At 49.6% G+C, this 15555-nt stretch overlaps 1 protein-coding gene across 1 annotated transcript; it reads right to left on the bottom strand.

Moving 5' to 3' along the window:
- Nucleotides 1-3924: 3924 nt before the first annotated feature.
- PPP1R14B (protein phosphatase 1 regulatory inhibitor subunit 14B) lies at nt 3925-12460 on the bottom strand. Its single transcript, XM_015828428.1, has 4 exons — nt 12215-12460; nt 6975-7058; nt 5525-5557; nt 3925-4010 (listed from the first exon to the last, which is right to left on the bottom strand). The coding sequence occupies exons 1-4, from the start codon at nt 12458-12460 to the stop codon at nt 3942-3944; spliced, it is 432 nt and encodes a 143-aa protein (XP_015683914.1). The 3' UTR covers nt 3925-3941.
- Nucleotides 12461-15555: the final 3095 nt, after the last annotated feature.

Raw genomic sequence — 15555 nt, 5'->3', positions numbered from 1 at the left:
TCCAATCTCTTCTTAAAAACTTCCAATGTTGGAGCATTCACCGCTTCTGGAGGCAGGTTGTTCCACTGGTTAATTGATCTCACTGTCAGGAAGTTTCTCCTTAGTTCCAGGTTGCTTCTCTCCTTGGTTAGTTTCCATCCGTTGCTTTGGTAGACACTCCTGGCATTTCAGAGTTGGAAGAGGCCCTGGAGGTCATCTAGCCCAACCCCCTGCTCAAGCAAGAGACCGGCCTATGCCATTTCAGACCAACGGTTGTCCAATCTTTCCTTAAAAACCTCCAGTGATGGAGCACCCACCACTTCTGAAGGCAAACTGTGGATTGTCCTCCACCGTTTAGGAAGTTTCTCCTTAATTCCAGATTGCTTCTCTCCTTGGTTAGTTTCCATCCGTTGCTTCTCGTCCTGCCTTCAGGGGCTTTGGAGAACAAGTGGACCCCCCCTCTTCTTTGGGGCAGCCCCTCAGATATTGGAAGGCGGCTATCACGTCATCCTTACTCTTGCTTTTAAAGACTGGCCAAACCCAATTCCTGCAGTCATTCTTCATGCCTTTTGGCCTCCAGGCCTTTCATCATCTTTTGTTGCTCTTCTCTGCGCTCTTTCCAGAGCCTCGACATCTTTTTTGTAAGGTGGTGTCCAAACCTGGAGGCGGTATTCCAGGTGTGTCTTTCCCCCAAAGTCAGCTGCTTCCGCCCATCTCCTTCTAGGCCAGTGGTTCTCAACCTGTGGGTCGGGACCCCATTTGGGGTCGATCGACCATTTCACGGGGGTTGCCAAGCAAGGCTGTCCGCCATTTTTTTTGTCTGCCATTTTTTTCCCCTTTTCCGGCGGGTGCCTTACGTCCCTTGGGCTGGGCCAGCTGGTGGTCGGCCTGCTCCGTCTCTGCCGCTTGCCAGCTACGCCTCGGCCGGCGCAGGGGGCGGAACCACGCATGCGCGGTGCTCCCGGGTAGGGAAAGTCCTCGACTGACGACCGGTTTAGTCCTCGACATACGACCAGTTTAGTCCTCGACTTACGACCGGTTTAGTCCCCGACTTACGACCGGTTTAGTCCTCGACTTACGACCGGTTGGGGTCGCGGCATTAAAAAGATTGAGAACCACTGTTCTAGGCCTGGGCTCCACGAGAGAGCGGGCACTCTTTGTCGAAAGCCACCTCCGAGCCACGTGGACAAGCAAGCGGATCCGAGCGAGAGAGAGGCACTCAGCTTTTTTTTTGCTCAAGCGGTGACTTAAGGCTGGAAAAACACTGGGATCAGCTCCAGGCCCTGAAAAAGCATTCCTTCCTTGCTGTGCTCAGCCACTACCATCAAAAGGAGGAGGGGGGGGAAGGCTGCGCTTGTCTGCAACTCCGTTGGGACAACCGAGGCAAAGGCGTTGCTCTTGTTACCGGCGTCTGTCTCTGTTTTTCACCTCTAATTAGAAGCAGCTTGCAAGGAAGAGCTCTCTTTTGCTGGGGGGGGGCTACTCAGAGGTCCTTCCCCCCCCCCCCACCTCCCTAGTGATCCAAGAAACTGAGATTTTTTTTAAGGAAGAGATGGGACAGTCATTTTATCCTGAACAGTACGGGGTCTCCTGCCTAGGAGGGGAGGGGTTGGACTAGAAGACCTCCCGAGGTCCCTTCCAGCTCTTATTCCGTATGCCAAAGCTGCCGGCCAGGGTTGGTTTTCCCCAGACTGTGTAGCTTAAAAGAGGAGAAAGATGTGGCTCTAATTGCAATTCCTGGAATAGCTAGCTTGTTGTCCTGGGTTTTCCCCCATAATAATTCCCAGTGAGGAAAAAATATGTTTTGCTGCGGGAAAGCTGCGCGGCCCGGAACGTCGTTCATTTCCGCAGCAGGATTCTCCCAGATGGCCTTCCTCAAACACCCATCGGCCGTTTGAGTCTTCCGTGAAAGAGAGACCCGCAATTGGGCAATGGTGCTAGAGCAGGGGTGTCCAGCCATCGACACTTTTAAGGCTTGGGGACTTCAACTCCCAGAATTCCCCAGCCAGCATGGCTGCCTGGGGAATTCTGGGAGTTGAAGTCCCCAAGCCTTAAAAGCTGCCCATCTTCCGATTGGACAATTGAGAGGAGGAATCTTAGCTACTATGACACCCTATTGGTTGAACCTGACCATTTTATGAAGCCAAAGGATGGTTGGTTTTTTTTGGGGGGGATGTGCGAGTACGTGTGTGTGTGTGTGTGTGTGTGTGTGTGTGCACACGCTTACAACACAACTTTTTAAAAAAAAAAAAAAAATCCAGAGTTTGGCTTAATGAATTACAAGGAATCCTCGATTTAGGATGAAAATCGGGACCGGCATTTCCGTCGCTAAGCCAGGCCATCGTTCAGTGGGTTGAGCCCGGCTCGACCACCGTTTCAGCCACTGTTGTTCAACGAAGCTGTTAAGGGGACGCTAAGCGACTACGATATCCTTCCCTGACTTGGGTTCTCAACGGGACAGTCCGAAATGGAAATTACACGACCCTTTAGTAATAGTAATAATAAAGTTGGAAGGGACCTTGGAGGTCATCTAGTCCAACCCCCTGCTCAGGCAGGAAATCCTATATACCATTTCAGGCAAATGGCTGTCCGGTCTCTTCTTAAAAACTTCCAGGGTTTTAAATCCCTTTAAGGTAGGATGCTGCAGATATCCTATCAATGTTTCTCAGCCTTGGCAACTGTTAAAAGAGGGGTGGACCTCAACTCCCAGAATTCATGTCATCCTGTAATCCCCCAGGATGCTTCAGTGATTGAAAATAGCGCCCGAATTTTGTCCCCGTGACCCCGGGGATAATAATAGTAATAATAGTAATATAATAATAATAATAATAACAATCTATATAAATAAAAATGTAAATGTTCGTTTGTTCAAAATCTTAAATCTCCGAAAGTTCTTCACTGATTGCTTTGAAATTTTGACACAATGTTGCATTCGAATACGCGCGTGTTTTTATATATCTACTATTATATAGATGTCACACCTGTGATAGGTAAAAACATGATATATTACAAACGTGCGCTTTCTCTCTTTTTTTCTTTTCCATTTAACCAGACTGAGCCACAGCAACGCGTGGCTGGGTACAGCTAATAATAATAATAATAATAATAATAATAATAATAATAATAATAATAATAATAATAATAATAATAATAATAATAATAATAATAATAATAATAATGATGATGATGATGATGATGATGTTGGAAGGGACCTTGGAGGTCATCAAGTCCAATCCCCTGCTCAGGCAGGAAACCCTACACCATTTCAGACAAATGCTGTAATGGTTGTAAGCGCGAGGACCGGTCGTAAGTCCCGTTCCTTCAGAGCCATTGTAACTTCAAAGGGTTGCAAAACAAGAGTGTTTTTTTAAAAAAATAAAATAAAATTTAAGGCGTTTCGGTCAAGTGACGGGAGACTCCAGTATCTCCCTAACCCCCCCAAAAGCTTTCTCATCCGCACTCTTCTCTCCCCCACCCCGTTGCAAAAAACAGGCCACCTCTTCTCAAAGCCTCTTTTATTAAATTTATATAAAAACACAATAATTAAAAAAACAAATCAACCGCCCCTCCCCCAAACGGAGATACTCCCCTCCCCCATCCAGATCTCTTTTTTTAAGATCCTGCTCTCTTTCTGCTCCCCCTCCCCTCGAGAACCAATGCCCCCCCTCCCTTTGCACACACAGACACACTCACTCGGGAGTCAGGACAGATGGGGGGCTGGGGGGGCAGCGCAGATATTGCTAAAAGGCGACCGAATCGTTGTGATTATCAAAGCATCCCCAGACGGAGGATCTTGCTCTTTCGTGTTGTTCTAGAGGTGGGGGGGGATTTAACAGATCCTCCCCAGCCCTATGAAAGCATTCCCCCCCCTTCCCTGGAAACCGAGCACTGCCAACATTTCAGCGACGCACGGGGTCCCAAGTGGCAGGGGCCACGCAGGACGGCTGCTGACGGACAGGACGTCATTTCTTCTGGGGGGTGCTTAGCTTCTGCATCCCTCGGATCTTGTCTAGCAAGTCAACGACGAAAACCTGGAAGGACAGGAAGGGAAAAGGCTCACGCAGGGCCCGAGTAAAGCTTGAGTCCCCTGCACGGGGTCCGTAGCGGGGTTTCTCACCCTTGGCAGCTTCAAGAGGGGTGGACTACAAGCCCCAGAATTGCCCAGCTGGGATGCTTTAAAATAGGTGGACTTCAACTCCCAGAATTTCCCAGCCAGCGTGCTTTAAGAGGGGTGGACTACAACTCCCAGAATTCCCCAGTTGGGATGCTTTAAAATAGGTGGACTTCCGCTCCCAGAATTCCCCCGCCAGCACGCTTTAAGATCTCAGAATTCTCCCCCCAGCATGCTTTTAAGATGAGCAGACTTCCATTGCTATTGCTGGCTGGGGGATTCTGGGAGTTGAAGCCCCTCCCCCTCTGAAAGCATGCTGGCTAGGGGATCATGGGAATTGAAGTCCACCCCCTCTTAAGAGCTTCCAAGGCTGACAGGATACCTGCGGCATCCTAGCTTTAAGGCAGTGGTTCCCAACCTTTTTAATGCCGCGACCCCAACCGGTTGTAAGTCGAGGACTAAGCCGGTCGTAAGTCGAGGACTAAGCCGGTCGTACGTCGAGGACTACCCAACCGGTCGTAAGTTGAGGACTTTCCCTGCCCGGGAGCACCACACATGCGTGGTTCCGGCCCCTGCGCCGGCCGAGGCGTAGCTGGCAAGCGGCAGAGACGGAGCAGGCCGACCACCAGCTGGCCCAGCCCAAGGGAGGTAAGGCACCCGCCGGAAAAGGGGGAAAAAATGGCGGACAAAACAAATGGCGGACAAAACAAATGGCGGACAGCCTTGCTTGGCGACCCCCATGAAATGGTCGATCGACCCCAAATGGGGTCCCGACCCACAGGTTGAGAACCACTGCTTTAAGGGGATTTTAAACCAGACCTTCAGCCCTGCTTGAAGTGGGATTGCAAAGCCAAACCTCCCCGGACAGAGGCAGTCTACCCGCCAAACGGAGGTGGGACAACCTGGGCAGTTCGACAACCTGGGCAGTTCGTGGGAAAAAAAAAAAAAAGAGGCTGGCCCAGGTAAGCGACCTTCATTTTGGCACATCTGCTCAGTCTGGACTTCTGTTTTCCAGCCGGAAAACCCACATCTGGGATCAGCCTGACTAGTTCTCTCCCATTAGAGGGGGGGGGGGTGTCTTTTTTTGCATCATAATGAAGCTGTTCCTGCTTTGCCTACAACCTGTTTTATCCACTCCCCCCCCCCATTTCAGGAGGCCAAGCTTGGGAGAAGGGGCCAGGCAAGGAAGGGGGGGGAACTAGCCCCTTCCACAGCCCTCCCCCCCTAACAGGTGCTGGGGACCCCTCCCCCCCCAAGACCTACAGAGATGGAGGCAGCAGCTGTTTTGCAGCTGCTGCTGGGAACGAGACAGTAAGGACTAGCACCCTCCCAAGGGAGTTTAAGGGGGCAGGCAGGGGAGCAAAACTGGCCACCGCCAATAAGCTGGCTGTAGAAAAAGGTTTTTTTTTTTTGTTTTAATCAGCCAAGACATACCTCTGTGGGCTTGTAGCAGTCGACCAGGAGTTCCTACAACGGGGTGAAAGGAAAGAGGGAAAAATAAATCAGAGAAGCTCTATGCTTTTTTAAAAGCTTGCCATTGTAGACCCCTGGCTAAACCTTTGAGGGTGGAGAGCTGCAATTTCTTAAAATCCCTCCTCCTCCTCCTCCTCCTCCATTATTATTATTACTATTATTACTATTATTATTATTACTATTATTACTATTACTATTACTACTACTACTACTACTATTATTATTATTATTATTATTATTATTATTATTATTATTATTATTATTATTATTATTATTATTATTATTATTATTATTATTATGGTTTAAGGTTACACATCCCAGCCGGAATTTACACGTCTGCTTTTGGGTGGCTGCGTGAAAGGACCCAGCCAGGTTCGGGTCTTGTGATGGCCCTGGCGTTAGTGACAATGAAGCACACGCACACACACCCCTTCTCAAGCCCCTCTTGTAACTTTTTTTTGTGTGTGTGTGTGTGAAGAGACAATGAGACGCACAGGCACACCCTTTAAGCTCTTCTCGTAACTTTGGTGTAGAGACAGTGAAACACACAGGCATCCCTTTCTCCAGCCCTCCTTGTGACTTGTGTGTGGACACAATGAGACGCACGCGCGCCCCCTTTCCCAAGCCCCTCTTTGTAACCAGCGCGTGCCTGTGTGGGCAAAAGGGACGCTTCTCTTCCCCCCAAGGTGCTTTTTCCTCAAGGCAACTGGACTTCCTTGTTTTTAATAATAATAATAATAATAATAATAATAATAATAATAATAATAATAATAATAATAATAATAATAATAATAATAATAATAATAATAATAATAATAAAGTTGGAAGGGACCTTGGAGGTCATCTAGTCCACCCACCCACCCCGCTCAGGCAGGAAGCCCTACACCATTTCGGGCAAATGGCTGTCCGGTCTCTTCTTAAAAACTTCTTAAAGACGTTTCGCTTCTCCTCCAAGAAACTTCTTCAGCTCTGACTGGATGGTGGGGAAGGGAAGGATTTATATTCCTGGTCATTTGCATCCTTTGAGAGAGCCGTTGAGGCCATTTGGGAGTTTGCCTGCGTCCTCAGGGTCACCTGAGTGGTGCAAATGGGTGTGGAGCCTTCTTGGGACTGCTGAAAGGACCATGTTCCACACTCATTTGCACCACTCAGGTGACCCTGAGGACGCAGGTAAGCCTCCAAGTGGCCTCAACGGCTTTCTCAAAGGATGCAAATGACCAGCTGTCTGCAAGGAGTATAAATCCTTCCATTCCTCACCATCCAGTCAGAGCTGAAGCTTCTTGGATGAGAAGCGAAACGTCTTCAAAGGAAAAACAAGGAAGTCCCAGTTGCCTCCTGAAAAAAAGCACCGTGATCTGTCTGGCTGACCATCTCCATGGACGTTTCTCTTCTTCCCGGTCTTTTTTTTTACCTTCACCCTAGCACTCCGCGATTCGTCGCTCTCCATATCCAAAAGTTCATCCACGTCTATTTCTAATTCGGGAATTTCTTCTTCCTGGGATTAAAAAAGGAGGAGAAAAGCCAAGTTTTAGGTGTTCTCTCGTCGGGGATCGTTAAATGGGGAGAGAAGCGGGCAGACGCAAACGGGTCCCTGGGCAACATCGCCTCAATTCAACAGACAAGACGCGGTTCAAACCATCCGGTCAAAAGTCAGCTTCCCACCCGGTGCTGAGCTGGGAAGAGTTCAGCTGCTTTTCGTAGCTGAGTCTAGCATCTTGGGGGAACCTTCTCTCTCTCCCCCCCAATTTAAACTTCTTGTTGAGAAAGGGGTACAAGGCCAACCCCCCAAAAAGACAAGACCATTTGCAGTTAGGACCGTTCTCTGCATCTTCCTGTTTGCTGCATAAGGGTCCAGCTGTTATTTGAGCCCCGTTGGGATGTCCGGCAAAGGTCCCAAGGAAGTGAGGGAGGGAGGGAGGGAGGAAGCAAGGAAGGGAAAGGGAAGGAAGGATATGAGAGAGAAGGAAGGAAACTCAGAAAAAGAAGAAAAGAAAAATTGGAGGGAGGGAGAAAGAGAAGGAAGCAAGGAAGGAAAAGAAGGAAGGAAGGATATGAAAAAGAGAAGGAAGGAAACTAAGAAAAAGAGGAAAGAAAAGGAAAATTGGAGGGAGGAAGGAAGGAGGGAAGGAAGGAAGGAAAGAAAATTGGAGGGAGATAAGAATGTAAATGGAAGGAAGGAAAGAAAAAATGGAGGGAAGGAAGGAAAAAAGCAAGGGGAAAAGGGAAGGAAGGAAAGAATGGAAGGAAGGAAAGGAAGGAAGAAAGAAAAATTGGAAGGAGATAATGTAAATGGAAGGAAGGAAAGAAAAAATGGAGGGAAGGAAGGAAAAAAGCAAGGGGAAAAGGGAAGGAAGGAAAGAATGGAAGGAAGGAAGGAAGGAAAGAAAATTGGAGGGAGATAAGAATGTAAATGGAAGGAAGGAAAGAAAAAATGGAGGGAAGGAAGGAGAAAAGCAAGGGAAAAGGGGAAGGAAGGAAAGAATGGAAGGAAGGAAAGGAAGGAAGAAGGAAAAATGGGAAGGAGATAATATAAATGGAAGGAAAGAAAAAACGGAGGGAAGGAAGGAAAAAAGCAAGGGAATAGGGGAAGGAAGGAAGAAAAATTGGAAGGAGATAAGAATGTAAATGGAAGGAAGGAAAGAAAAAACGGAGGGAAGGAAGGAGAAAAGCAAGGGAAAAGGGGAAGGAAGGAAGGAAGAAAAATTGGAAGGAGATAAGAATGTAAATGGAAGGAAAGAAAAAATGGAGGGAAGGAAGGAAAAAAGCAAGGGAAAGGGGGAAGGAAGGAAAGAATGGAAGGAAGAAAAGGAAGGAAGGAAGGAAGCTAGCTTCTTTCACTCTGGCCCCACAAGCAGAAACATCGGAGTCAGGATCCACAGTGGTGCCCAATCCAATCATTTTGTGCTCGTTTCTAAACCGTCCTGCAAGTCCACGGAAAAAAGGCTGGGCTCTTAAGACTTAATTTTTTATTGATGTGCTAGCTCTCTTCCTGCAAGGAGGCCCACAAAGCGAATCCTGTTTTTAAACCCAGCCTTAACGTTCCTCTCCGTCTCTCCACCGACCAGCGTTGCTCAAGCTGAGCCACTTTTAAGCCGGGTGGACTTCCAACTCCCAGAATCCCCCAGCCGGCTTGCTCGCCGACTGAGGCATTCTGGGAGTTGAAGTCCACCCAGCTTTTAAAGTTGCTCGGCTTGAGAAGCCCTGCTCCTCAGGAAGGTGACTTAGTTGACCCAAGAGAACATTTCCCATCCTCCTCCTCCATTAAAAGGATAATGGAAATTGTCCTCTCAAACCCCCCCCCCCCATGGAAGACACCAGCCCTGCACTTAGCCCTCCGCACCAGCCTATAAATTAATCAGGCCGATTGATTAAAAATTGATCTTTAAAAGGACATCATCTTTCCAGGAGCTAGCAGGCCTCTGTTTTCTTTTTATGGCTAAATGGCTTTCAGGTACCCGTCCTGGCGCACGGAAGCTATTTAGGAAAAGAAGTTTTTGCCTCGCGGGTTCCGTTTATTTCCCCCCCCCTCTTTTTAAATCCTTCCAAAAGGTCACTCCTTTGCCCTCCAAACTAGCCAGGCCTCAATTCCTCCCCGTCTTTAAAAGAGCTACAGGTATTTCCTTGAGTTATGACCAGGATTTATGTTGCTAAGTGAGCTTTGCCCCGTTTTACGGCTTTTCTCGCCACAGTTGTTCAGCGAATCGCTGCAGCTGTTACGTTAGGAACACCGTCATTAAGTGAACCCCCCCCACTGGCTTTGCTGGTCAGGTGGTCACCAAAGGGGATTACGTGATCCCCCAGGACGCTGCAACCGTCATAAACGTGAGTCGGTTGCCAAGCGTCCGAATGTTGATCCCTTAAACCAGGGGTCTTCAAACGTGGCCCTTTGATGACTTGTGGACTTCAACTCCCAGAATTCCTCAGCCAGGCACAAGGAATTCTGGGAGTTGAAGTCCACAAGTCATCAAAGGGCCACGTTTGAAGACCCCTGCCTTAAACCCTGGGGATGCTGCAAGTGTCGTATGCGGGAAACACGGTCCTAAGTCCCTTTTTTCAGTGCCGTTATCCCTTCGAACGGACACTAAACGAACCGTCGTAAATCGAGGGCCGCCTGTATCCGAAACCCTTGCTCTCTTGGGACATGGCCCTAACCCAATCAACCCGCCCCTATTTTTCCATTCACACATGCAACTTGGTAATAAACAAGGGAAGCGAGCTTCAACTTTGAGCGGCGGGCAAGGGCGGGAAGGAGCGAAGGTTCGCAAGCCGGATTTGGCCTCCCTTCCCAAGGCCGGCCTTTATGGCTCCCTTAGCTAATGGTCAACTAGAGTTTGCAGCTGCCAAAAACAGCCAACACAGTCCAGAGGCTGCATCAACAGAGGGATAGAATCGAGGTCACACGAAGCGTTAGTCCCGCCTTATAAGGCCTTGGCAAGACCACGTGTGGAATACTGCATCCAGTTTCGGTCGCCACGATGTAAAAAAAAGATGTGGAGACTCTGGAAAGAGTGCAGAGAGGAGCAACCAAGACAATTAGGAGGCTAAAACATATGAAGATTGGGGTAGATCTAGTTTAATGAAAAGCTGGACGGGGCGGGGAGGGCATGATAGCAGCGTCCCAATATTTGAGGGGCTGCCCCAAAGAAGAGGGAGTCAAGCTATTCTCCAAAGCGCCTGAAGGCAGGACAAGAAACAACGGAGGGAAACCAATCACCCAAGCTAGAACTAAAGCGGAATTTCCCGACTGTGAGAACAATGAACCAGTGGAACAGCTTGCCACCAGAAGTTGTGGGTGCTCCATCACTGGAGAATCTAGGACAGGAAACTCACGTTTAGCTTGCTCCTCCCTTAGGTTTTCACCGAAGACCCATCCCAGCAAGCTCTCTTGTTCCTTTGCCACACCCCCCAAAAAACAACCATGCCCCTCCTGAAGCTGGTTAGCAGATGGCATTTAGCCTCCGCCAAAATGCCCACCAGACGTGAGACAGGCGGGGCCCCTGAAAGCCGATCTTGCTATTGTGATCCACATTTAGAGCGCATTCGAAGGCTGCCAGGGCAGAGCAGATGACACCAACTCGGGATGCCAAGCTGTCAAGATGGAGAAAAGTGTTAACAACTCCTTTGCCCGATCTCGTGACACCCCCCTCAAGGAATCATGCAGGATTTAAGGGGGGGTGGGCCAGCTGCTAAGTTGGGCAAAGTTAGGGGCATCCCTCCCCCCCTCAACTTAACTCATGACACTTTATGCAATTGGAGGTTTTTTTTAAAAAAGGGCACTGAGACCCCGCACAAAGTTTTTTCCACACCACCCAGAAGGGCTGGGATGCCAGCAACCTTAAGTGACCTTCCCTCTGAGCCACCTTGTCAGGAATGGGGAGATCCCTGCCCTGGGGTGATCCGCTGTGGGAATCGGGCGAGGAGGAGGGTTGTGAGTGGGAGGGTTGCGTTAACCCAGTTTGGCAACTGGAAAAAAGGCTCCGAACGTGCCAGGACTTACAGCCGCCAGAATTCCCAGCACATTTTATGGGGGGGGAGTGGCAGAACTTCCCCTCCTCCCCCCACCGTCAGATCTGAGGTCACCAGGATTCTGGGTCAGAGAAGGGGGGTGGGTGACCACAAGAGGGAGAGATCCCTGGCTTAAAACAGGCCAATTAGGGAGGGAGGGAGGGAGGGAGGGGAGGATGGTGGTTTCCTGGCTCTCCTTTTGGGGAGCAGTGCCCACCCCAGGAAGCCAGCAGCATCAAGACCCCAAATTGAGTTTGGGACAGAAGCGGCTTAATTGCCAGCTTCCAGCTCCTGCGAGACCCTCATGCGTCTCTGGAGGAGGGTCCGCCCTGGAAGTAGCCAGTCACAGATGCCCCCTTGCTGGCGTCCCTTTATGGGGTGGGGAAGATTTGGGAGAGGAAGCTTAAGGGAGCAAAGGTCAGGATAGCCTTAGGATCAGGACTGCGTGCAAAGGTGGCAAGGATGGGGGGGGGGTCAGGACCCTGGGAAGCAAGAGGGAAGAAGCGATGGGGGCTGAACCTCTGGGAAACGGGGCGGGGGTCGCCACAACCCCGGGCCACCCCCTTTGCTTGGCAAATCCGGGATCAGGGGAAGGGTCCCTTCCTTCCTTCTCCATCACTGGAGGCTTTTAAGAAGAGACTGGGCAGCCATTTGTCCGAAGTGGCATAGGGTCTCCTGCTTGAGCAGGGGGTGGGACTAGAAGACCTCCAAGGTCCCTTCCAACTCTGTTATCTTTCCTTCCTTTCTTGATTTTCCTTTCCTCCTTCCCTCCCTTCTCTCCTTCCTTCTGTATCCTGATTTTTCTTCCTTTCTTCCCTTCCTTCCCGATTTTCCTCTTCTCTTCCTTCCTTCTCCTTCCTTCCTCTCCTTTTCCTTCCTTCCTTCTCCTTTGTTTCTCTGATTTTCCCTCCCTCCCTTCTTCCTTCCTTCCTCCTTTCTTCCTAATTTTCCTCTTCTCTTCCTTCCTTCTCCTTTCTTCCTCTCCTTTTCCTTCCTTCCTTCTTTCTTTCTCTTATTTTCCCTCCCTCGCTCCTCTCCTTCCTCCTTTCTTCCTGATTTTCCCTCCTTCCTTCCTTCTCCTTTCTCCCTCTTGATTTTCCTTCCTTCCTTCCCCCCCCCCCCCCCCCCCCCCCCCCAGGCGCCCACCTGGCAGTCGTAGAGGACGGTCAGCTGCTCCAGGATCCACTCCTCCAAGTGCAGCCGCTTCCGCAGCTCCTTGCGGTCGTATTTCACCGTCACCCGCCCCTGGCGCCGCACCGGGCCCTCCTCGTCCTCGGCGCCCGCCTCCCCTCCCGCCGATGCCGCCGCCGCCGCCGCCGCCGGGGGGCTCTGGAAGTAGACGCGGGGCCGCTCCCCCGGCGCGCCGCTCTCCGGGCTGCAGGGAGCCGCCATCCGGCCGCCCGGCCCCTTCTTTTGTTCCCGGCCCCGAGTCCGCGGAGCACGTGCGGAGCCCGCCGGCTGCGGGGAGCGGAGGGCGCGGCGCGGGTCTCTGGCTTCGCTCTTTCCCCACGTGCGATCCGAATGGGAAGCCTGCCGATTCCCCCCCCCGACTCTTTCTTCCTTCCTTCCTTCCTTCTTTCTTTCCTTCCTTTCTTTTCTTCCTCCTCCCCTTTTTGCAAGCGGCGTCGCGCGCTCCGGTGTCGCCTGGTCCCGATCCGGGGCGTCCCCTTTGTCCCGACGGTGCGTCCGCCGCTGCTGCCGCTGCTGCCTCCGCCGGTGTGGCTGGCTCCCTCTCCCCCGCCCCCCGCCCCGCCCCCTTAAAGGGCCCGCTCGCTGCCCCCTCCCTCCCCCTCCCTCCNAGGGAAGAGGGGGGGCCACGGAAGAAGAGGGGGGGTCACGTGGCTGGGCCCCAATAGAAGCTCAATTCAGCCACTTCCTGCCAAGGAGAAGAAAAGTCGGAGCAGCTGGGCTGAGTCAGGCCTTTGGCTGGTCTGCTCCAGATTAAGACCAGCTCTCCCAGGGGCTGGAGAAGCAGCCCTGCTGTGAAATGCGGGGGTATTATTATTTTTTTTTGGGGGGGGGGATCCTAGGAAAAGGGGAAGGACTCTGCCTTGGAAGGAGATGCAAAGAAAGCAAGATGTTTCTCGCTTAAACTTAGCAGGAAAGTTCCCTTTTTCTCTTCCTTCCTTCCTTCCTTCCTTCCTTCCTTCCTTTCTTCCCTCCCCTATTTTCTTTCTTTCTTTTTCTTCCTTCCTTCCTTTCTTTCCCACTCCTTTTTCCTTCCTTCCTTCCCCCACTTTCTTTCTTTCTTTCTTTCTTTCTCTTTCTTTCTTTCTTTCTTTCTTTCTTTCTTTCTTTCTTTTTCTTCCTTTTTCTTCCTTTCTTCCCCACTCCTTTTTCCTTCCTTCCTTCCTTCCCCTTTTTCTTTCTTTCTTTCTTTCTTTCTTTCTTCCTTTCTTTCTCTTTCTTTCTTTCTTTCTTCCTTCCCTCCTTCCTTTCTTCCCCACTCCTTTTTCCGTCCTTCCTTCCCCTACTTACTTACTTACTTACTTACTTACTTACTTACTTCCCTTCCCTTCCCTTCCCTTCCTTCTTCCCTCTCTCCTTCCTCCCTTCCTCTTCCCATCCATTCCTTCCTCCCTCTCCTTCCTTCCCTCTTTCCTCCCTCCCCTCCCTTCCTTCCTCTGTCCTTTTCTTTCCTTCCCCTTCCTTTCCTTTTCTCTTCCCTCCTTCCTTCTCTCCCCCCCTCCTTTCTCCCCTTCCCTCTGTTCTCCCTCCCTTTCCTTCTTTTCTTCCTTCCTCCTCTCTTCCCATCCATTCCTTCCTCCCTCCCTTTTCCCTCCCTTTTTTCCTTCCTCCCTCCCTCCCTTCCCCTTTGCCTTCCTAAATTTTCCCCCCAAAACCACCATCCTAATAACCATGTGCCCTGTGATTATTATCATTTTTTTAAAAAAAATAAATTGGAATCTCAGATTTACAAGGCAAAGCCTGTTATGAGCCTGAGTAAAATTCCACAATAATTGCCAGCATTCTGCTTCTCTGGAATTCCCCCCCTCCCCCAGGATTTTGATTCTGGAACAGCCTTCTAGAAAGGGGGGGGGTCTTGTCTCTAGAATGGGTGCCTCACTTCTAGAAACTGAGTTCATCAATCAGACCAAACGCCCCTTCTCCAGTTTATAGGCAACTTGAAGACCCGTAGACTTCAAATCCCAGAATTCTGCAAAACTGGCTGGGGAATTCTGGGAACTAAAGTCCGCAAGTCTTAAAAGTTGCCTAGATTGGAGACCCTGGTATGAAGGGCAACCTTAGAGGTCTTCTAGTCCAACGCCCTGGCTAAAGCAGGTGTCCTTATGCCATCCCATCCAATGGTTGTCCGATCTTGCCCAATGAACAGAGCGAAACAAATCATGATGTAGACAGGGTAACCACATATGTCTGTTTGTGTGGGTCTCTTTCTCAACTCTCTCACCTTCGTTATTACAGATCCTAGATTTTGTCCAGAAAGAAAAACAATGGTTCTGAAAAAACAACCGTTTTATTCCAGCACAACTTTTCCTGGACTATCCCATTCATTCATTCATTCATTCATTCATTCATTTATTCCCCAGGTCAATTGGTCTGCTTTGAAAGCAGCACCTGCCAGCCTCTGCTTCTTTCATTATTGAACAGTCATTAAACAAAAAGGAAAAGAGAGAAGGAAGGAAGAGAAAGGGACGAAGGAAGGAAGGAAGGAAGGGAAAAAAAACAGGGAGGAAAGAAAGAAGGAAAAGAAAAATAGGAATGAAAGAAAAAAGATAAGAGAGGGAGGGAGGGAAGAAGAAAGAAAAGGAAGGAAGGAAGGAAGGAAAGATGGAAGGAAGGAAAAGAAAAATAGGAATGAAAGAAAAAAGATAAGAGGGAGGAAGGGAGGGAGGGAGGGAGGGAGGGAGGGAAGGAAGGAAGGAAGGAAGGAAGGAAGGAAGGAAGGAAGGAAGGAAGGAAGGAAGGAAGGAAGGAAAAAAGAACATCGGAAGATAGCCGGTCTGGTTAAAGACGCATCTCCGCATGGGAGTGCAAACAACACACTCAGCTCACGCCTTCCCCCTTCTGGATCCACTGTGAAATCACTTCGGGGAGATTTTTTGAAAGGACAAAGGGGATCCACCCATGAAACCCAGAGACTGTAATTTGCTGGCTTTTGGGGGGGAAAAAGGAGATTAAATCCATCGCTCCATCAACAAAGCCAGAATTTTGTCCCAAGGGAGAATTCCGGAGAAAGTCTTGAGCATTTCAAAGCCTGTTAATCTGAGGTTGATTTTCTTTTTCATTAGGGACCATTTAGAAGCTTTTGTTGATTAAGATCCCTGGCTTTAGTTAAGGGAGAGAAAGATGAAGGTGTTTTTGAGCATGTGCAGAACCTTCCTTCCTTCCATTCTTTCTTCTTCTTCTTCTTCTTCTTCTTCTTCTTCTTCTTCTTCTTCTTCTTCTTCTTCTTCTTCTTCTTCTTCTTCTTCTTCTTCTTCTTCTTCTTCTTCTTCTTCTTCTTCTTCTTCTTCTTCTTCTTCTTC

This window comes from Protobothrops mucrosquamatus, unplaced genomic scaffold (genome assembly GCF_001527695.2).
Source record: "Protobothrops mucrosquamatus isolate PMUCROS unplaced genomic scaffold, P.Mucros_1.0 scaffold4488, whole genome shotgun sequence".
Taxonomy (NCBI): Eukaryota; Metazoa; Chordata; class Lepidosauria; order Squamata; family Viperidae; genus Protobothrops; species Protobothrops mucrosquamatus.
Note: the sequence above shows the minus strand (reverse complement) of the source record. Positions and strands in the feature narration are given on the sequence as shown.